Below are 23,639 nucleotides of genomic sequence, written 5' to 3' on the forward strand. Positions count from 1 at the left end.
GTGGGGTAGAGGGAAGACCCATAGGGTTGAGCTGGCCCTACCACTACCCAGCCAGAGGAGGCTCTATGTGGGGTTGAGCTGGCCCTACCACTACACAGCCAGGGGAGGCTGTATGTGGGGTAGAGGGAAGACCCATAGGGTTGAGCTGGCCCTACCACTACCCAGCCAGAGGAGGCTCTATGTGGGGTTGAGCTGGCCCTACCACTACCCAGCCAGAGGAGGCTGTATGTGGGGTAGAGGGAAGACTCATAGGGTTGAGCTGGCCCTACCACTACCCAGCCAGAGGAGGCTGTATGTGGGGTAGAGGGAAGACCCATAGGGTTGAGCTGGCCCTACCACTACCCAGCCAGAGGAGGCTGTATGTGGGGTAGAGGGAAGACCCATAGGGTTGAGCTGGCCCTACCACTACCCAGCCAGAGGAGGCTGTATGTGGGGTAGAGGGAAGACCCATAGGGTTGAGCTGGCCCTACCACTACCCAGCCAGAGGGGCTGTATGTGGGGTAGAGGGAAGACCCATAGGGTTGAGCTGGCCCTACCACTACCCAGCCAGAGGGGCTGTATGTGGGGTATATTGAAACAATCTAAATTGCTCCTTGATTTTGCACCTCCACATTTGCCTGTCTGAGTGCACACACACTATTTACTGTTTGCATGGTGGGTAATCCTACATCTGCTGTGACATCACACATTGTATACGTACCTAGGAGCCAGCTCTGAGGCCCCGATTGGGTGTCTGTTTCCTGCACTACCCCTATTACTATTACCATCATTAGGTAATGTACAGTTGATGTCGGGAAGTTTACATACACTTTGGTTGGAGTCATTAAAACTCGTTTTTCAACCACTCCACAAATTTCTTGTTAACAAGCTATAGTTTTGGCAAGTCGGTTAGGACATCTACTTTGGGCATGACACAAGTAATTTTTCCAACAATTGTTTACAGTCAGATTATTTCACTTATAATTCACTGTATCACAATTCCAGTGGGTCAGAAGTTTACATACACTAAGTTGAGTGTTCCTTTAAACTGCTTGGAAAATGCCAAAAAATGATGTCATGGCTTTAGAAGCTTCTGATAGGCTAATTCACATAATTTGAGTCAATTGAAGGTGTAGCTGTGGATGTATTTCAAGGCCTATTTCCAAACGCCTGAAGGTACCACATTCACCTGTACAAACAATAGTACGCAAGTAAAAACACCATGGGACACCACAGCCTACAAACCTGACTCAATTACACCAGCTCTGTCAGGAGGAATGGGCCAAAATTCACCCAACTTATTGTGGGCAGCTTGTGTAAGGCTACCCGAAACATTTGACCCAAGTTAAACAATTTGAAGGCAATGCTATCAAATGCTAATTGAGTGTATGTACACTTCTGACCCACTGGGAATGTGATGAAATAAATAAAAGCTGAAATAAATAATTCTCTCTACAAATATTCTGACATTTCACATTATTAAAATAAAGTAACTGACCTAAAACAGGGAATTTTTACTAGGATTAAATGTCAGGAATTGTAAAAAACGGAGTTGAAATGTATTTGGCAAAGGTATGTAAACTTCCGACTTCAACTGTATGCTACACGCGCACACACGCATGTACAGCAGGACACACACACGTAGTGCGAGCCAAGGGTTAACTACAGCGGGTACAGTGCCTTCGGAAAGTATTCAGACCCCCTGATTTCCCCCCCCCCCCCCCCCCCCACACATTTTGTTAGGTTACAGCCTTATTTTAAAATTGATTAAAGTTTTTCTCATCAATCTACACACAATACCCCATAATGACAAAGCAAAAACAGGTTTTTAGAAATGTTTGCAAATGTGTATATATATATTTTTTAACATAAAAAAAAACAAAAAAACGTAAGTATTCAGACCCTTTATTCAGTACTTTGAAGCACCTTTGGCAGTGATTACAGCCTCGAGTCTTCTTGGGTAGGATGCTAGAAGCTTGGCACACCTGTATTTGGGGAGTTTCTCCCATTTCTTCTCTGCAGATCCGCTCAAGCTCTGTCAGGTTGAATGAGGAGCGTTGCTGCACAGCTATTTTCAGGTCTCTTCAGAGATGTTCGATCAGGTTCAAGTCCGGGCTCTGGCTGGGTCACTCAAGGACATTAGGAAGCTTGTCGTGAAGCCACTCCTGTGTCGTCGTTGCTGTGTGCTGTGGGTCATTGTCCTGTTGGAAGGTGAACCTTTGCCCCAGTCAGGTCCTGAGCGCTCTGGAGCAGGTTTTCATAAAGGATCTCTTTGTACTTTGCTCCATTAATCTTTGCCTCGATCCTGACTAGTCTCCCAGTCACTGCCGCTGAAAAACATCCCCACAGCATGATGCTGCCACCCATGCTTCACCGTAGGGATGGTTCCAGGTTTCCTTCAGATGTGATGCTGGGCATTCAGGCCAAACAGTTCCATTTTGGTTTCAGTTTGACCACAGAATTTTGTTTCTCATGGTCTGAGTGTCCTTTAGGTGCCTTTTGGCAAACTCCAAGCGGGCTGTCGTGTGGCTTTTACTGAGGAGTGGCCACTCTACCATAAAGGCCTTATTTGGTAGAGTGTTCAAGAGATTGTTGTCCTCCTGGAAGGTTCTCTCATCTCCACAGGGGAACTCTAGAGTGCTGTCAGAGTGTTGACCATCGGGTTGTTGGTCACCTCCCTGACCAAGGCCCTTCTCCCCCGATTGATCAGTTTGGCTGGGCTTCCAGCTCTACGAAGAGTCTTGGTGTTTACACATTTCTTCCATTTAAGAATGCTGGAAGCCCATCCCCAGATCTGTGCCTCAACACATCCTCTCTTGGAGTTCTATGAACAATTCCTTCTACCTCATGGCTTGGATTTTGCTCTGACATGCACTGTCAACTGTGGGACCTTTTTATATAGACAGGTGTGCCTTTCCAAATCATGTCCAATTTAAGTTACCACAGATGGACTCCGATCAAGTTGTAGAAACATCTCAAGGATGATCAATGGGAACAGAATGCACCTGAGCTCAATTTCGTGTCTCATATCAAAGGGTCTGAATACTTAAGTAAATAAGGTATTTCAGATTTAGCATTTTTTATACATTTGCGTAACATTTCTCAACCTGTTTTTGCTTTGTTATAATGGGGTGTTGTGTGTGTGGATTGCAGAGGATGTTTTTTGTTTATTTCATCAATTTTAGAATTGGGCTGTAACGTAACAAAAAGTCAAGGGGTCTGAATACTTTCCGAAGGCAATGTATGTACAGTTTGTGCATTTGATAGGCTTTTATTTCTATTTGGATGTTCCTGATGGCCAACTTGGATTGGATGTTTTCGTGTCATTAGTGTGGTGTTATTTAGGTCTCTGCTGATATGAACATGAAAGTCTCATATGAGTTCACATACTACACTGCATACAATCACTTACACACAGTTCATCCCCATTTTGGCATCCAGCTCCATACAAGAACAACGGTAGGTTTTCCTCAACATATTGAGAAAAGAAGAACCTACTATAGTTAACAAGAGGGATATAAACTCTGCCTAACTCCCATTTCGCTGGTGTGACAGTAGTGTGTAACATGGTAGAAACCAGGAGCAAGACAAAATGTCAGCAGGGCATCGCCACCCTGGCCTAAAGGCTTCTGCATGTTTTGGTTCGGCTGGTGCCAAGCCCAACTCTGTTACTGAACCGAACGTATGCACCCTTAAAAGACCTTAGCTTGAAAAAAAAACACAGTAGTACGGTTTGTCTGTCTTGAGACGTTGTAGCCTGTATATACTTCCTCAAAATAGTCGGAATTAATCTAAGATAATTCATTCCGACTATTCATGACAGTTTTGAGGTTTTTGCCAAGGAGCTCAGTCGTGCAATTTGACTTCGAAATAAGATGTTTGGTGCAGTATTTCTCAAGTGAAAACATTTGCAGTCATCTATCGTTGAATGACGACAAACACTTACTTTATGGAAGTACTGTTGACCAATGAACGAGACAGTCGTGAAGAGGGCCGAACAAAGCCTATTCCCCCACAGGAAACTAAAAATATTTGGCATGGGTCCTGAGATCCTCAAAAGGTTCTACAGCTGCAACATAGAGAGCATCCTGACCGGTTGCATCACTGCATGGTCCGGCAATTGCTCGGCCTCCGATCGCAAGGCACTTCAGAGGGTAGTGCGTACGGCCCAGTACATCACTGGGGCAAAGCTGCCTGCCATCCAGGACCTCTACACCAGGCGTTGTCAGAGGAAGGCCCTGAAAATTGTCAAATACCCCAGCCACCCCAGTCATAGACTGTTCTCTCTACTACCGCATGGCAAGCAGTACCGGAGTGCCAAGTCTAGGACAAAAAGACTTCTCAACAGTTTTTACCCCCAAGCCATAAGACTCCTGAGCAGGTAGCCAAATGGCTAACCGGACAATTTGCATGTGTACCCCCCCCCCCCCCCAACCGCTCTCTTACGCTGCTGCTACTCTCTGTTTATCTTATATGCATAGTCACTTTAACGATACCTACATGTACATACTACCTCAATCAGCCTGACTAACGGTGTCTGTATATAGTCCTGCTACTCTTTTTTTCAAATGTCAACTGTTTTATTTCTTTACTTACACACACACACACACACATATACCTTTTTTTCCCCGCACCATTGGTTAGAGCCTGTAAGTAAGCATTTCACTGTAAGATTTACACCTGTTGTATTCGGCGCACGTGACAAATACACTTTGATTTGATGAAGAGGATTAGACTTCAGGTACCAACATTTGGTTTGCCTTGGGAAAAAATTGTGTGCACGAACAGCCGAAGATAAATGACAAATATCCTTACCGGAGATCAAAATGAACAAAAATATCAGTGGCATCATAATATCTGCACAAACTGTGTCAGATGTGAAGCAGGTGGACACCTAAAGGAACACACGGCAGTTTAACACCCCTCCACCCTGTTCTAATGGACCACAGGCCGGGGTGTTAACCCGCCCTAACTGAACATACAGCTAAGGTCTGGAATTTCCAGGCTGGAATGCCATGGTAATGTTCTGTGGGTGGGGCGCTGTTCAGAGAGAGTGAGTGTGGGGTTGTTTGGTGTTTCTGATGTGGGTGTTGGGTTGTTTGTGTGTGCTTGTGCAAGATCGACATGTTTACCTTGAACTTGGATCATATAGGCGGGGCGCTGAGCCCTCCAAGGCAATAGGCATTAGTGACACATGCCAGCTCAAACTGGTTGCAACCAAATTATTCTGATGAAGAAAAGAGCTTGGGGGATAGAGTGCAGACTTGTAGAGCAGCTGGCTGCAGGGAAGGTAGGACACTCTTCTTTTTTTTGCCTGATTCCCTTTCATTTTTTCAAAAAATCGTCCTCACTGTTTTGTTTTTCTGTTTCCCCCAGTTTTTTTTTCTGGTTTTCACTCTTAAAATCACTTGAAAGGGAACACCATCCCCCAAAGACCCCCCCCACACACACACACACACACACACACACACTTTCCCCAAGTCAAGCAAACTATCCTGGAGTGGCAATTAGGCTACCTGTCCTTTTGTTAGTATAGATGTCTGGACAGGCCAATGATTGCATTGCCATCCCAATATGACAGAACATGTTGACCAGACTATCATGAATATCTGTCTAGATAGGCCAAGGATTGCATCCCATGACAACAAGTGTAAACCAGAACATTGATGGCATATTTTGAGTACTTGCCAGCAACGGCTGAGGCTTGTCCTCTATTCTGGTTCTGAATGTGATTTTTACTCCAGCAGACATGGAGTCCCTTCCTTGTGGACTGTCCACAGTAGGCACGTCTCCCATCTCAACCTGTGTGAGAAATCAAGTAAAAGGGGACCAGGAAATGTTTATTCATTTGAAATAAACAAAGGAGAACACACTTGAAGGTCATAATAGCTGTTCTCTTTTAGTGGCATGCTGTTATCTATTACATAGCTAACACTAAGTCAAGTCAATTTATTTGTTTCTCAAGCATGTGGAAATTGTACAATTATTTAGGAAAGTAGTTGAATGAAGCTGAATAAAGACAAATAATGCCACCACTCAATTTTGAATAATGAAAAAAGAACAGAGCAAAGTTTTTAGAGCATTGTGTAGTCATTTTGTTGTACTCCTGCTATTCTTAGGATTTGAGGAGTGCATTCAAAAGGATCTAACGGATGACAGGCCTGTACATTTTATCGTGGACAGGTTATCACATATTATCATGAGAAAAGCTAGCTACAATTCAATCATCAGATAATGTTATATTATCATCTTTCCCCCATTGCACTTTGTGCTGGTGTGCCTTGAATGCCCATTGAGACTGCTATATTCCGCAGGAAACATCCTATCTTGGCTTGTCAATTTTATGCTCTCATAATAGTCTCTGGGTAAAAAAAACTCTGAGCAAACTTCACTGAATAAAAATATAAGTTCCAGTACCAGTCAAAAGTTTAGACACCAACTCATTCAAGTGTTTTTCTTTAATTTTACTATTTTCTATGCACCAGCAAAAGGCTGTAGTTTAGCAGTGTTTTTGTAGTGCACAGGTGATGGTAGAATTTGCAAAACAAATATCCATTGGACTGATGCAAATAACCCTATCATTCTGCCAGGTAAGCATAGGCTACTTTTTGTAGTTAGATGCACTATGCAGATATCGCTCCGTCATTTCCTGGTTGCTAAAATTCAGATTTGTCTCATTTCAGTTTGTGACAAAACAAGAAAGTATAGTGTACAGAATCATTCCAAATGTAATTTTAAATACTTTTAGTTAATTCCCTACTAAGTTCAATGCAATTATGAATATTGTTGAATTCCATTTTAATGTCTGTATTGCATGATTACGTCCACGTTCTCCGCATCGCAGATTTTATTAGGGCCCTAGAAAGGTAGTGGGGGCTCAAGGCTGCCTCAAGTCGGCCTATAGTTACTTTGGGTGAGTGTCTTTTTCCCTAACGTTTACACAGTAATGTCATGAAGCACAGTAACATCCTGTCACATACACAGAGCACTGGGTGAACCGCAGAGCAACACTTGCTTAAGGGCACATTGGCAGTAGATAGTCAAGTCTTCTCTCTAATTGTAATCCTCTCCAACTGCCGGTTTGGAGACTGATTCAGAGAGCGAGAAGCAGTTAGTCTGCTTTCTAAGCTGCCCGGCCCCATCTCTAACCCCCTGGAGGAATAGACTAGTCAGGATCGAGGGAAAGATCAATGGAGCAAAGTACAGAGAGATCCTTGATGAAAACCTGCTCCAGAGTGCTCAGGACCTCCGACTGGGGTGAAGGTTCACCTTCCAACATGACAACGACCCTAAGCACACTGCCAGGACAACACAGGAGTGGCTTCGGGACAAGTCTCTGAATGTCCTTGAGTAGCCTAGCCAGAGCCCGGTCTTTTCCATTTGATCATCGTTGAGATGTTTTTACAACTTGATTGGAGTCCACCTGTGGCAAATTCAATTGATTGGACATGATTTGGAAAGGCACACACCTGTCTATATAAGGTCCCACAGTTGATAGTGCATGTCAGAGCAAAAACCAAGCCATGAAGTCGAAATAATTGTCCGTAGAGCTCAGAGACAGGATTGTTTTGAGGCACAGATGTGGGGAGGAGTACCTTTAAAAAAAAACATCATTAAAAGGCACAACTCCTGCTTGGAGTTTGCCAAGAGGCACCTAAAGGACTCTGACAATGAGAAACATTATTCTCTGATATGATGAAACCAAGATTGAACTCTTTGGCCTGAATGCCAAGTGTCAGGTCTGGAAGAAACTTGGCACCATCCCTACAGTGATGCATGGTAGTGGCATCATCATGCTGTGGGTATGTTTTACAGCAGCAGCGACTCAGAGACTAGTCAGGATCGAGGCAAAGATGAACAGAGCAAAATACAGAGACATTGAAAACCTGCTCCAACAAGCTCAGGACCTTGGACTGGGGCAAAGGTTCACCTTCCAAAAGGACAACGACCCTTAACACACATCGAAGACAATGCAGGAGTGGCTTCGGGAAAAGTTTCTGAGTGAGTGGCCCAGCCAGAGCCCAGACTTGAACCCAATCTAACATCTCTGGAGAGACCTGAAAATAGCTGTGCAGCAATGCTCCCCATCTACCCCGACAGAGCTTGAGAGGATTTGCAGAGAAGAATGGGAGAAACCCCCCAAATACAGGTTTGCCAAGCTTGTAGCCTCATACCCAAGAAGACTCTCGGCTGTAATCGCTGCCAAAGCTGCTTCAACAAATTACTGAGTAAAGGTTCTGAATACTTATAAAATGTGATATTTCAGTTTGTTATTTTTAATACATTTGCAAAAATGTCTACAAACCATGTTTTTGCTTTGTCATTACGGGGTATTGTGTGTAGATTGAGGGGGGAACAACAATTTTAATACATTTTAGAAGAAAAATGTGGATAAAATCATGGTCTGAATAGTTTCCGAATACACTGCATATGCCATTTAGCAGACGCTTTTATCCAAAGTGACTTACTTACAGTCATGCGTGCATACATTTTTACAATGGGCGGGCCCAGGTATCGAACCCACAAGTGCCGTGCTCTACCGACTGAGCTACGGAGGACCACGGATGGAAGTGGCATGTCCTATTTGTAGTCCATGTTGAGGGTTTTATATGTAGGGTGCGTTTGTAAATTCACTCTGGCAATCTACTCTGATTTTCAGAGCGCTCTCATCTGAGTGTGACAGAGCTCAGAATAATAGATGCATTTACAAATGTGCAATACCCTAAAATATGACCGGTGGCAGTAAACGTTTCCAAATCGTCAGTCAGCAGCACAGTTGGTCACCAATGCTCTAAATAACATGCCCTAGCAGAGATAGAAGGGAGGTTGAGTAAAATGGTCAGAGTGAGCTGTTTTCTCATTTGTGTCTGGAAATGCTAGTAAGCTAACCAACTTTTAGCCACTTAGCTTGGGTGCTTGACTGTCGTTATGAGGTCAAAATGCTCAGATGAACCCAACGCTCCAAGAGCTGCTCTGACATTACAAACGGGACAATCTAACCAAGCTCTGAACACACTCTGGCACACCGTGAATTTAAGACACTCATAGGTGTTCTATAAGTCAGTTTGTTTCTTCCAGGGAGGGCAGCATTGGAAGTGTCACTGAAGTGTTGATTTCATAGTAACATCAGAATAGCATGGTTTTTATTGTGCAGTCCTTGTCTGATTGGACATTGTGTAATTCCATTTGAATTGATTGGGTTTATTTTGGGTATGATGAGGACAAGGCATTGGGCCTAGAGGAAAACAGAATACAGGTACCAAGTTTTGCTTGTGCAAAAGGAATCATTCCCTGTGTGTTAGTGATAGACTTGTGTATTTTGTTTGGCATGTTGAGTGACTCTGACCACTGAGATGTGACCCCTGCCCTGTAGGGATGGAGTTCCCTGTGGACGTGTTGGGATCAGTGAGACTTGAGGAGGAGGAGCAGGCAGCAGAGGGCTACATGACCCAGCTACGATACATCATCCCCGACAAGGCCGAGAGCTTTACCCTGCCCAGCCACAGAATGGTAGTCACACAAACACACCTACAGTACTACATGCATGGTTTGTTTAATTGACTCTAACCCCATGTCTCTCTGGCTCTCCCTCAGATCTGTATCAGTCTGTGTAATGTTGGTTTTGTTCCCATCTATGGAGGAGACCTGAAGCATAAGATTCTGGCCCTGTTCGCCCCAGAGGACCAGCTCACAGGTACATCTCTTCCTCAGCACAGAACGAGTCTCTAGCCTCGTCTGTCTGTTGATACAGTCACAGTGTAAGCTGGTTGTTTCCACCACATAGATGGATGTACGCTCTTTTATTTAAAGCTACAAGCTTACACACATCAGATCGAAAAGTTTCAATGTCTGGGGGTTTATATTTTACAGAGACACGTTTGGATTGTAACCAGATGTCATACTCATCTAACTCTAATTCTCTGTCTCTCTCTCCCTCCAGCGGTAGCTTTGTTTCTGGCGGGTCAGTGGTGGTCTGTCGAGGACATCCTCAGAACCTCCGACCCCTCCAGAACTGGCCTCCTCAAGGTTCACAAACTGCAACACATACAACACGAGATGATTGTTGAGTTGACACATCGAGAAACATAAAGCTAGCACATTGAAACACACAAACACAAGGTGTCACAAACCGACTCTGTAGAGGTAGGATATTGGGTTTGTCTATCTGGTGTGAGGAGAGGCTCAGTCTGACGGGATATGAGGGAGGACACACAGGATCCTACAACAACATGACTGAGAGCACACAGACACAAACTAACCTGGCATGTTTATCAACCCAATGAAATGCATAATGACATTGTTTTGAACAGAATCTCAACCTCTGCATGTGTTGCGTGTGTGTGTTTCTGTCAGTTTGCCCAGCAAATGGTTCTGATTAGTATCGAACAATAGAGAAACGCACAGCGTGCACATGTAGAGACAGACCCACATACATACTGGTGGGAAGTGTGTTACGGTGGTATAAAACTAGGAACAGTGTTCAGGAACAGTGTTCATGATCCAAACCCACAGTTAAATATCAGTTCTATTCTGTTTGGCAGAGCTACAGAGCTGTAAAAACAGTCACTTCCAACATTTATGTGGGAGGTGAAAGACTACTTATGCCATGTACTGAGCCAAGGTACTTCTGATTCACGTGTGTCCTACTAGAGTGCATGTCAATTGAGCAGAGAGGAAAGTGTGTTCAGTGTGTTTCATGTAAAAACTTCAGAGGAGAGTTGTGTGTGTGTGTGTTACCTTAACATTTCATTAAGTGACAGTCTTTATCTGCGTGTGTGTCCCAGGTGAGGAGTCTTGGTGAGCGGATCGTCCTGTACATTCTGAACCGTATCGTGTACCGCGTGGGTGAGATAGACAAACCTGAGGTGCCCTTCCTGTGCCACGGACAGAACCACCGGATATTGGAGGACCCAAAAAGGACCCAAAAAGCCGATACCGATTTAATAGGCAGATTTTTATTTTAAATGTTTTAATTTATTTGTAATAATGACAATTACAACAATACTGAATTAACACTTATTTTAACTTAATATAATACATCAATAAAATCAATTTAGCCTCAAATAAATAATGAAACATGTTCAATTTGGTTTAAATAATGTAAAAACAAAGTGTTGGAGAAGAAAGTAAAAGTGCAATATGTGCCATGTAAGAAAGCTAACGTTTCAGTTCCTTGCTCAGAACATGAGAACATATGAAAGCTGGTGGTTCCTTTTAACATGAGTCTTCAATATTCCCAGGTAAGAAGTTTTAGGTTGTAGTGATTATAGGAATTATAGGATTATTTCCCTCTATCATTTGTATTTCATTAACTTTTGACTATTGGATGTCCTTATAGGCACTTTAGTATTGCCAGTGTAACAGTATAGCTTCCGTCCCTCTCCTCGCTCCTCCCTGGGCTCGAACCAGGAACACAACGACAACAGCCACCCTCGAAGCAGCGTTACCCATGCAGAGCAAGGGAAACAACCACCCCAAGGCTCAGAGCGAGTGACATTTGAAACGCTATTAGCGCGCGCTAACTAGCCAGCCATTTCACTTCGGTTACACCAGCCTCATCTCGGGAGTTGATAGGCTTGAAGTCATAAACAGCGCAATGCATGATGTACAACGAAGAGCTGCTGGCAAAAGGCACGAAAGTGCTGTTTGAATGAATGTTTCGCGCCTGCTTCTGCCTACCACCGCTCAGTCAGATACTTCGATACTTGTATGCTTGTATGCCTAGTCAGATTATACGCAACGCAGGACACGCTAGATAATATCTATTAATATCATCAACCATGTGTAATTAACTAGTCATTATGATTGATTGCTTTTTATAAGAAATTTAATGCTAGCTAGCAACTTACCTTGGCTTACTGCATTCACGTAACAGGCAGTCAGTCTCCCTGTGGAGTGCAACGGTCGTTATTGCGTTGGACTAGTTAACTGTAAGGTTGCAAGATTGGGTCCCCCGAGCTGACGAGGTGAAAATCTGTCGTTCTGCCCCTGACCAAGGCAGTTAACCCACCGTTCCTAGGCTGTCATTGAAAATAAGAATGTGTTCTTAACTGACTTGCCTAGTTAAATAAAGATTAAATAAAGGTGTAAAATCTGCAAAATCTGTGTCCAAAAATACCGATTGTTATGAACTTGAAATCGGCCCTAATTAATCAGCCATTCCGATTGATCGGTTGACCTCTACTTTCAAGACATGAACTAACAGAATCTCTTCCTCTCTCTCCAGACAGCTTGTGTAATGGCTTTGTAACCCAACGCTACCAGCTGCCTGTTATGGACTCCATCTTTATCAGGAAGTGTCATCGTGGAAACCGTCATGGTCTGCAGATGCTGGAGGACTTTGTGGACTCTTTCAAAGATGACCAGCTCGGCCTGAAGTACCCTCTCTCTCTAACCATGTATAAAGGTCAGTGGTAGTAGTCTATCTATTCAATTCAATGGGTTTTATTGGCATGGGAAACATGTGTTAACATTGCCAAAGCAAGTGAAGTAGAATAATATACAAAAGTGAAATGAACAGTAAACATTACACTCATAGAAGTTCCAAAAGAATAAAGACATTACAGATGTCATTTGTGTATGTATACAGTGTTGTAACGATGTGCAAATGATTAAAGTACAAAATGGAAAATAAACAAACATAAATATGGGTTGTATTTACAATGGTGTTTGTTCTTCACTGGTTGCCCTTTTCTTGTGGCAACAGGTCATAAATCTTGCTGCTGTGATGGCACACTGTATTTCACCCAGTTGATATGGGAGCTTATCAAAATCGGGGATGTTTTCAAATTCTTTGTGGATCAGTTTGGGTTTGAAGTGCTTTTAAATTGCAGACTTGAATTTGGACTTGAATTTAGATGTAGCCAAAAAATTAGATATTTTCTGTATTTTCATTACCAGTGGAAAGCGGCCCAGTTCTGCCCGACACGCATTAGTTGGTGTATTTCTCTGGACTTGTAGAATTTTCCGACAGAATTCTGCATGTAGGGATTCAATTGGATGTTTGTCCCACATTTTAAAGTCCAGTTTATTGAGTGGGCCCCAAACCTCGCTTCCGTAAAGAGCTATTGGTAGGATTACACTGTCAAATATTTTGGTCCAAATTCTAATTGGGATGTTGATTTTGAGTAATTTAATTTTTACTGCGTACAATGCGCTGTGTCTGCTTTTTCTTTGAGTGCATTCACTGCCATATTAAAGTCTCCCGATGCAGATATGGTCAGACCAAGGTACGAGTCATTTTTAGTGTGTTCAATTATTGTGTTGTTCAGGGCAAATTTATATTTCTGTTTCTGACATCCTGGTTTTTTTCTGGAAAATCATGATTTTCATTTCGTTTTTTTATTTACTGCCAGGGCCCAATTTATGGCAATATTGCTCTAGAATGTTAAGGTTCTGTTGAAGACCTTCTTTGGTTGGTGATAGAAGTACCAAATCATCAGCATATAGCAGGCATTTTTACCTCTGTGTGAAATAGTGTGAGTCCTGGGGCTGGAGACTGGACCAACATGTCTGCTAATTCATTGATATAAATGTTGAAAAGATTTGTTGAAAGGACTTGCTTATTAATTTATGTGTATATATGTTCAGTAGTGTGGTGGTGTTTATTAATTAGTGTGTGTATATATGGTCAGTAGTGAGGTGGTGTTTATTAATTAGTGTGTGTATATATGGTCAGTAGTGAGGTGGTGTTTATTAATTAGTGTGTGTATATATGGTCAGTAGTGCGGTGGTGTTTATTAATGAGTGTAAGGTGTATATATGGTCAGTAGTGAGGTGGTGTTAATGAGTATAAGGTGTATATATGGTCAGTAGTGAGGTGGTGTTTGTTAATTAGTGTGTATATATGGTCAGTAGTGAGGTGGTGTTTATTAATTAGTGTGTATATATGGTCAGTAGTGAGGTGGTGTTTATGAGTGTGTATAAGGTGTATATATGGTCAGTAGTGCGGTGGTGTTTATTAATTAGTGTGTATATATATATATGGTCAGTAGTGAGGTGGTGTTTGTTAATTAGTGTGTATAAGGTGCATATATGGTCAGTAGTGAGGTGGTGGACGTGTTTATTAATGTGTGTGTATAAGGTGTTTTTATGGTCAGTAGTGAGGTGATATTTATTAATGAGTGTTACGAATCCCTTTTGGCCCGACAGTCTAGGGGGGATGGTAATGAGACCCGTAACATAACTCAGGCAAATTATAATAGTGACAAAGTAAAAGTGTGAATGAAATAACCAGGACAACTGAAATCTACCGTCAAACTCAAGGTTTATTTGTAAACACACGGTAATGGGGGAGAGCAGGAAAAGGGGCTGAGCTGGACCCAAGGAAAGAAACAATAAGTATTCAAAAACACCCCTAAGCTAGACTAGCCTACTTTAACAACAGCTAACTAACTAACCAAAAATACAGTGGGTGGTCCGCCCAGTTCTAACTAGTGTATTTAACAAAGTCTACCTACGGGTAGTGTATGCCCATGGGCGACTTGTCTTGGTTTCCCCTTTTCCCACCAGTAAACAAACACAAACACCATAACCAAAAACAATACTCACAGGTGAGGACAAAGTGCTATGGAGGTGCTCAAACAAAAGAGAGGTTAATTCACAAAGAGAGTGAAACGCAGAGACCTACAGACATGGCATTTACAGAGAGATTGAGCTCTAGAGCAAACAACTGACAGGGTTTTTAAACCAAGGGAAAGGAACTGTGATAGGGTAGGAAACAGGAGGAGGTGTGTCGTCTGATTGATGATTGGATTGGTGACTGATTGGGGAGTGATGATTTTCACCTGTGAGGGGAGAAGGAGAGAAAAGAACACAGGATACACACACACACACACACAGGATAATGGTATCCGTAACAATGAGTGTGTGTGTGTGTATATATGGTCAGTAGTGAGGTGATGTTTATTAATTAGTGTTAGGTGTATATGTGGTCAGTAGTGAGGTGGTGTTTATTAATTAGTGTGTGTATATGTGGTCAGTAGTGAGGTGATGTTTATTAATGAGTGTAAGGTGTATATGTGGTCAGTAGTGAGGTGATGTTTATTAATGAGTGTTAGGTGTATATATGGTCAGTAGTGAGGTGATGTTTATTAATGAGTGTTAGGTGTGTATATATGGTCAGTAGTCAAATCAAATTTATTTATATAGCCCTTCGTACATCAGCTGATATCTCAAAGTGCTGTACAGAAACCCAGCCTAAACCCCCAAACAGCAAGCAATGCTGGTGTAGAAGCACGGTGGCTAGGAAAAACTCCCTAGAAAGGCCAAAACCTAGGAAGAAACCTAGAGAGGAACCAGGCTATGTGGGGTGGCCAGTCCTCTTCTGGCTGTGCCGGGTGGAGATTATAACAGAGCATGGCCAAGATGTTCAAATGTTCATAAATGACCAGCATGTTCGAATAATAAGAAGGCAGAACAGTTGAAACTGGAGCAGCAGCTCGGCCAGGTGGACTGGGGTCCTAGGGCTCAGGTCCTCCGAGAGAGAGAAAGAAAGAGAGAAGGAGAGAATTGGGGAACGCACATTTAGATTCACACAGGACACCGAATAGGACAGGAGAAGTACTCCAGATATAACAAACTGACCCTAGCCCCCCCAACACACAAACTACTGCAGCATAAATACTGGAGGCTGAGACAGGAGGGGTCAGGAGACACTGTGGACCCATCCGAGGACACCCCCGGACAGGGCCAAACAGGAAGGATATAACCCCACCCACTTTGCCAAAGCACAGCCCCCACACCACTAGAGGGATATCTTCAACCACCAACTTACCATCCTGAGACAGGGCCGAGTATAGCCCACAAAGATCTCCGCCATGGCACAACCCAAGGGGGGGCGCCAACCCAGACAGGATGACCACATCAGTGAATCAACCCACTCAGGTGACGCACCCCTTCCAGGGACGGCATGAGAGAGCCCCAGTAAGCCAGTGACTCAGCCCCTGTAATAGGGTTAGAGGCAGAGAATCCCAGTGGAAAGAGGGGAACCGGCCAGGCAGAGACAGCAAGGGCGGTTCGTTGCTCCAGAGCCTTTCTGTTCACCTTCCCACTCCTGGGCCACACTACACTCAATCATATGACCCACTGAAGAGATGAGTCTTCAGTAAAGACTTAAAGGTTGAGACCGAGTTTGCGTCTCTGACATGGGTAGGCAAACCGTTCCATAAAAATGGAGCACTATAGGAGAAAGCCCTGCCTCCAGCTGTTTGCTTAGAAATTGTAGGGACAATTAGGAGGCCTGCGTCTTGTGACCGTAGCGTACGTGTAGGTATGTACGGCAGGACCAAATCAGAGAGAGAGGTAGGAGCAAGCCCATGTAATGCTTTGTAGGTTAGCAGTAAAACCTTGAAATCAGCCCTTGCTTTGACAGGAAGCCAGTGTAGAGAGGCTAGCACTGGAGTAATATGATCATTTTTTTGGGTTCCAGTCAGGATTCTAGCAGCCGTATTTAGCACCAACTGAAGTTTATTTAGTGCTTTATCCGGGTAGCCGAAAAGTAGAGCATTGCAGTAGTCTAACCTAGAAGTGACAAAAGCATGGATAAATTTTTCTGCATCATTTTTGAACAGAAAGTTTCTGATTTTTGCAATGTTAAATAGATGGAAAAAAGCTGTCCTTGAAATGGTCTTGATATGTTCTTCAAAAGAGAGATCAGGGTCCAGAGTAACGCCGAGGTCCTTCACAGTTTTATTTGAGACGACTGTACAACCATTAAGATTAATTGTCAGATTCAACAGAAGATCTCTTTGTTTCTTGGGACCTAGAACAAGCATCTCTGTTTTGTCCGAATTTAAAAGTAGAAAGTTTGCAGCCATCCACTTCCTTATGTCTGAAACACATGCTTCTAGCAAGGGCAATTTTGGGGCTTCGCCATGTTTCATTGAAATGTACAGCTGTGTGTCATCCACATAGCAGTGAAAGTTAAGTAGTGAGGTGGTGTTTATTAATGAGTGTGTGTATATATATGGTCAGTAGTGAGGTGGTGTTTATTAATGAGTGTGTGTATATATATGGTCAGTAGTGAGGTGGTGTTTATTAATGAGTGTGTGTATATATATGGTCAGTAGTGAGGTGGTGTTTATTAATGAGTGTGTGTGTATATATATGGTCAGTAGTGAGGTGGTGTTTATTAATGAGTGTGTGTGTATATATATGGTCAGTAGTGAGGTGGTGTTTATTAATTAGTGGGTGTATATATGGTCAGTAGTGAGGTGTTTATTAATGAGTGTGTATATATGGTCAGTAGTGAGGTGGTGTTTATTAATGAGTGTGTATATATGGTCAGTAGTGAGGTGGTGTTTACTAATTAGTGTGTGTATATATGGTCAGTAGTGAGGTGGTGTTTATTAATTAGTGTGTGTATATATGGTCAGTAGTGAGGTGGTGTTTATTAATGAGTGTTAGGTGTATATGTGGTCAGTAGTGAGGTGGTGTTTATTAATGAGTGTGTATATATATGGTCAGTAGTGAGGTGGTGTGTATATATGGTCAGTAGTGAGGTGGTGTTTATTAATTAGTGTGTGTATATATGGTCAGTAGTGAGGTGGTGTTTATTAATTAGTGTGTGTATATATGGTCAGTAGTGCGGTGGTGTTTATTAATGAGTGTAAGGTGTATATATGGTCAGTAGTGAGGTGGTGTTTATTAATGAGTGTAAGGTGTGTATATATGGTCAGTAGTGAGGTGGTGTTTATTAATGAGTGTAAGGTGTGTATATATGGTCAGTAGTGAGGTGGTGTATATTAATGAGTGTGTATATATGGTCAGTAGTGAGGTGGTGTTTATTAATTAGTGTGTGTATATATGGTCAGTAGTGCGGTGGTGTTTATTAATGAGTGTAAGGTGTATATATGGTCATTAGTGAGGTGGTGTTTATTAATGAGTGTGTATATATGGTCAGTAGTGAGGTGGTGTTTATTAATGAGTGTAAGGTGTATATATGGTCAGTAGTGAGGTGGTGTTTATTAATGAGTGTATATATGGTCAGTAGTGAGGTGGTGTTTATTAATTAGTGTGTGTATATATGGTCAGTAGTGCGGTGGTGTTTATTAATGAGTGTGTATATATGGTCAGTAGTGAGGTGGTGTTTATTAATGAGTGTTAGGTGTATATATGGTCAGTAGTGAGGTGGTGTTTACTAATTAGTGTGTGTATATATGGTCAGTAGTGAGGTGGTGTTTATTAATTAGTGTGTGTATATATGGTCAGTAGTGAGGTGGTGTTTATTAATTAGTGTGTGTATATATGGTCAGTAGTGTGGTGGTGTTTATTAATGAGTGTTAGGTGTATATGTGGTCAGTAGTGAGGTGGTGTTTATTAATGTGTATAAGGTGTTTTTATGGTCTGTAGTGAGGTGGTGTTTATTAATGAGTGTTAGGTGTATATATGGTCAGTAGTGCGGTGGTGTTTATTAATTAGTGTGTATATATGGTCAGTAGTGAGGTGGTGGACGTGTTTATTAATGAGTGTGTATAAGGTGTTTTTATGGTCAGTAGTGAGGTGGTGTTTATTAATTAGTGTGTGTGTGTATATATGGTCAGTAGTGAGGTGATATTTATTAATGAGTGTTACGAATCCCTTTTGGCCCGACAGTCTAGGGGGGATGGTAATGAGACCCGTAACATAACTCAGGCAAATTATAATAGTGACAAAGTAAAAGTGTGAATGAAATAACCAGGACAACTGAAATCTACCGTCAAACTCAAGGTTTATTTGTAAACACACGGTAATGGGGGAGAGCAGGAAAAGGGGCTGAGCTGGACCCAAGGAAAGAAACAATAAGTATTCAAAAACACCCCTAAGCTAGACTAGCCTACTTTAACAACAGCTAACTAACTAACCAAAAATACAGTGGGTGGTCCGCCCAGTTCTAACTAGTGTATTTAACAAAGTCTACCTACGGGTAGTGTATGCCCATGGGCGACTTGTCTTGGTTTCCCCTTTTCCCACCAGTAAACAAACACAAACACCATAACCAAAAACAATACTCACAGGTGAGGACAAAGTGCTATGGAGGTGCTCAAACAAAAGAGAGGTTAATTCACAAAGAGAGTGAAACGCAGAGACCTACAGACATGGCATTTACAGAGAGATTGAGCTCTAGAGCAAACAACTGACAGGGTTTTTAAACCAAGGGAAAGGAACTGTGATAGGGTAGGAAACAGGAGGAGGTGTGTCTTCTGATTGATGATTGGATTGGTGACTGATTGGGGAGTGATGATTTTCACCTGTGAGGGGAGAAGGAGAGAAAAGAACACAGGATACACACACACACACACAGGATAATGGTATCCGTAACAATGAGTGTGTGTGTGTATATATGGTCAGTAGTGCGGTGGTGTTTATTAATTAGTGTGCGTATATATGGTCAGTAGTGAGGTGATGTTTATTAATTAGTGTTAGGTGTATATGTGGTCAGTAGTGAGGTGGTGTTTATTAATTAGTGTTAGGTGTATATGTGGTCAGTAGTGAGGTGATGTTTATTAATGAGTGTGTATATATATGGTCAGTAGTGAGGTGATGTTTATTAATGAGTGTTAGGTGTATATATGGTCAGTAGTGAGGTGATGTTTATTAATGAGTGTTAGGTGTATATATGGTCAGTAGTGAGGTGGTGTTTATTAATGAGTGTTAGGTGTATATGTGGTCAGTAGTGAGGTGATGTTTATTAATGAGTGTGTAAGGTATATACAGTGCCTCGCAAAAGTATTCGGCCCCCTTGAACTTTGCGACCTTTTGCCACATTTCAGGCTTCAAACATAAAGATATAAAACTGTATTTTTTTGTGAAGAATCAACAACAGGTGGGACACAATCATGAAGTGGAACGACATTTATTGGATATTTCAAACTTTTTTAACAAATCAAAAACTGAAAAATTGGGCGTGCAAAATTATTCAGCCCCCTTAAGATACTTTGTAGCGCCACCTTTTGCTGCGATTACAGCTGTAAGTCGCTTGGGGTATGTCTCTATCAGTTTTGCACATCGAGAGACCGAATTTTTTTCCCATTCCTCCTTGCAAAACAGCTCAAGCTCAGTGAGGTTGGATGGAGAGCATTTGTGAACAGCAGTTTTCAGTTCTTTCCACAGATTCTCGATTGGATTCAGGTCTGGACTTTGACTTGGCCATTCTAACACCTAGATATGTTTATTTTTGAACCTTTCCATTGTAGATTTTGCTTTATGTTTTGGATCATTGTCTTGTTGGAAGACAAATCTCCGTCCCAGTCTCAGGTCTTTTGCAGACTCCATCAGGTTTTCTTCCAGAATGGTCCTGTATTTGGCTCCATCCATCTTCCCATCAATTTTAACCATCTTCCCTGTCCCTGCTGAAGAAAAGCAGGCCCAAACCATGATGCTGCCACCACTATGTTTGACAGTGGGGATGGTGTGTTCAGGGTGATGAGCTGTGTTGCTTTTACGCCAAACATAACGTTTTGCATTGTTGCCAAAAAGTTCAATTTTGGTTTCATCTGACCAGAGCACCTTCTTCCACATGTTTGGTGTGTCTCCCAGGTGGCTTGTGGCAAACTTTAAACGACACTTTTTATGGATATCTTGAAGAAATGGCTTTCTTCTTGCCACTCTTCCATGAAGGCCAGATTTGTGCAATATACGACTGATTGTTGTCCTATGGACAGAGTCTCCCACCTCAGCTGTAGATCTCTGCAGTTCATCCAGAGTGATGATGGGCCTCTTGGCTGCATCTCTGATCAGTCTTCTCCTTGTATGAGCTGAAAGTTTAGAGGGACGGCCAGGTCTTGGTAGATTTGCAGTGGTCTGATACTCCTTCCATTTCAATATTATCGCTTGCACAGTGCTCCTTGGGATGTTTAAAGCTTGGGAAATCTTTTTGTATCCAAATCCGGCTTTAAACTTCTTCACAACAGTATCTCGGACCTGCCTGGTGTGTTCCTTGTTCTTCATGATGCTCTCTGTGCTTTTAACGGACCTCTGAGACTATCACAGTGCAGGTGCATTTATACGGAGACTTGATTACACACAGGTGGATTGTATTTATCATCATTAGTCATTTAGGTCAACATTGGATCATTCAGAGATCCTCACTGAACTTCTGGAGAGAGTTTGCTGCACTGAAAGTAAAGGGGCTGAATAATTTTGCACGCCCAATTTTTCAGTTTTTGATTTGTTAAAGTTTGAAATATCCAATAAATGTCGTTCCAATTCATGATTGTGTCCCACTTGTTGATTCTTCACAAAAAAATACAGTTTTATATCTTTATGTTTGAAGCCTGAAATGTGGCAAGAGGTCGCAAAGTTCAAGGGGGCCGAATACTTTCGCAAGGCACTGTATGGTCAGTAGTGAGGTGGTGTTTATTAATGAGTGTAAGGTGTGTATGTGGTCAGTAGTGAGGTGGTGTTTATTAATGAGTGTAAGGTGTATATGTGGTCAGTAGTGAGGTGGTGTTTATTAATGAGTGTAAGGTGTATATGTGGTCAGTAGTGAGGTGGTGTTTATTAATGAGTGTAAGGTGTATATGTGGTCAGTAGTGAGGTGGTGTTTATTAATGAGTGTAAGGTGTATATGTGGTCAGTAGTGAGGTTGTGTTTTATTAATGAGTGTAAGGTGTATATGTGGTCAGTAGTGAGGTGGTGTTTATTAATGAGTGTAAGGTGTATATGTGGTCAGTAGTGCGGTGGTTGGGGAGAAAGCCAAATTGACATTTTACTTATTACTCTTTTTTTCTTAACAGAAGTTTTGAATTCTTGAGTTCAAAATGCTACAGAAAACCTTTCCCAAGTTGCTGTTTACACAGATTTCCTTGTAATTATTGGGGTCTGATTTGTCTCTACTTTTGTGGATAGGGGAGATGAGCCCCTGGTTCCAGACATCAGGGAAGCAGACAGGTTAATATGTTGAACAGTTTAAGCGCAGCATTTTGCAACTCCGTTGTGCTGCTCTTCAGCATTTCATTTCTGCTGTTCTGTCGACCACAAGCCTTCTTTGATTTTATAGATATGAGCTTTTCATTTAGTCCTTGTTGGGTTATTGGGTAATCTAATGGATTTTGGTTGTTTTTAATGACTTTTTAATGATTCAAGAATTATAGAATTTCTAATTGGTTCAGTTTTTTTGTGGGATGATTTTGTATAGATTATCAAAATAAGTTTGACTGTACAACTTTGCAGCCCCTAAATAAATAAATCGGTCAATCAAAGTGTACCATCTCTCCCTGACCTGCAGTGTGTGGCCAGTATCTGTGTCGGTACCCAGCTGACCAGGACCTGCTGTGGGTGGTAGAGGGAGTGGGAGGACCCTACCAGAGAGAGAGAGTGGCCAACAAGATCAAAACACTGAAGGGTACGGACACAGTAGCAGGAGATCTAACACCCAAGGGCCTGTCAAGGAGGATGTGATGTTTACAGTACCTTCAGATAGAAATGTGTTAAGTAGAACCTATATGATTGTCTGTCATGAAGAATAGGAAACGCGACGGCAGCTCAATTCATAACATTTCTAACGTTCTGTGACCTAACTGATCTATCTGGACCTTAGCAGGATGATAGCAGTCCCGATTAGCTGTGCTGTAGGGACTTGGTGATGTCAGACACAGTGGCCAGACTCTCACATGACTGGTAACTAATTGCCTTCTGATTGTTGTGCTGATTCCCATAAAGTGGTGCTTCCCGTGGTGACGGCTAATGGAGATCACCAAGCAGCCTCTCTGGACAGCACAGACATCAACATGGAAGAGGGCTCAGACAACTGTCTGGACATCACCGTACGTCTCTGTCTCTCTCTCTGTCTCTCTGTCTGTCTCTGTCTCTCTCTGTCTCTCTCTCTCTCTCTCTCTCTCTCTGTCTCTCTCTCTGTCTCTCTCTCTGTCTCTCGTCTCTGTCTCTCTCTCTGTCTCTCTGTCTCTCTCTCTGTCTGTCTCCTCTCTGTCGTCTCTCTGTCTCTGCTGTCTCTCTCTCTGTTCTCTCTGTCTGTCTCTCTGTCTCTCTCTCTGTCTGTCTGTCTCTCTGTCTTCTCTCCCTGTCTCTCTGTCTGTCTTGTCTCTCGGTCTGTCTGTCTCTCTCTCTGTCTGTCTCTCTGTCTCTCTGTCTCTTCTCTCGTCTCTCTTCTCTGTCTCTCTGTCTGTCTCTCTGTCTCTCTGTCTGTCTCTCTGTATTGTCTGTCTCTCTCTCTGTCTCTCTGTCTGTCTTCTTGTTCTCTCTCTCTGTCTCTATGTCTGTCTCTCTGTCTGTCTCTCTCTCTGTCTCTTCTCTTGGTCTCTCTCTCTGTTCTCTCTCTCTGTCTGTCTCTCTGTCTCTCTGTTCTTCTCTCTCTGTCTCTCTGTCTGTCTCTTCTGTTCTCTCGGTCTGGTCCTCTCTGTCTGTCTGTCTGTCTCTCTGTTCTCTCTGTCTCTCTCTCTGTCTGGTCTGTCTGTTCTACTCTGTCTCTCTGTCTGTCCTCTGTCTGTCTCTCGTGTTTTCGTCTCGCTCTCTATCTTCCTCTCTGTCTTCTCTCTCTCTCTCTGTCTCTCTCTCTCTCTCTCTGTCTCTGTCTCTCTCTCTCTGTCTCTCTCTTGTCTCTCTCTCTCTCTGTCTCTGTCTCTCTCTCTCTCTCTCTGTCTCTGTCTCTCTCTCTTCTCTCTCTCTTCCTGTCCTCTCTCTGTCTCTGTCTCTCTCTCTCTCTCTCTCTGTCTCTGTCTCTC

The 23,639-nt window shown here is 42.6% G+C and overlaps 1 protein-coding gene across 1 annotated transcript in view; it reads left to right on the forward strand.

Annotated features, from left to right (window-relative positions):
* The window catches only part of LOC109877835 (soluble lamin-associated protein of 75 kDa), a 31,968-nt gene that overhangs the window by 2,143 nt on the left and 6,186 nt on the right, over nt 1-23,639 (forward strand). Inside the window, exons 2-8 of the mRNA XM_031825900.1 lie at nt 9,353-9,489; nt 9,574-9,673; nt 9,920-10,005; nt 10,764-10,937; nt 12,166-12,385; nt 22,187-22,303; nt 22,621-22,728. Of these exons, the coding sequence (XP_031681760.1) occupies nt 9,355-9,489; nt 9,574-9,673; nt 9,920-10,005; nt 10,764-10,937; nt 12,166-12,385; nt 22,187-22,303; nt 22,621-22,728 (940 nt within the window). The 5' untranslated portion in view covers nt 9,353-9,354. The remainder of the gene's footprint in view (nt 1-9,352; nt 9,490-9,573; nt 9,674-9,919; nt 10,006-10,763; nt 10,938-12,165; nt 12,386-22,186; nt 22,304-22,620; nt 22,729-23,639) is intronic.

Source organism: Oncorhynchus kisutch, linkage group LG6, assembly GCF_002021735.2.
Source record: "Oncorhynchus kisutch isolate 150728-3 linkage group LG6, Okis_V2, whole genome shotgun sequence".
NCBI classification, from domain to species: Eukaryota; Metazoa; Chordata; class Actinopteri; order Salmoniformes; family Salmonidae; genus Oncorhynchus; species Oncorhynchus kisutch.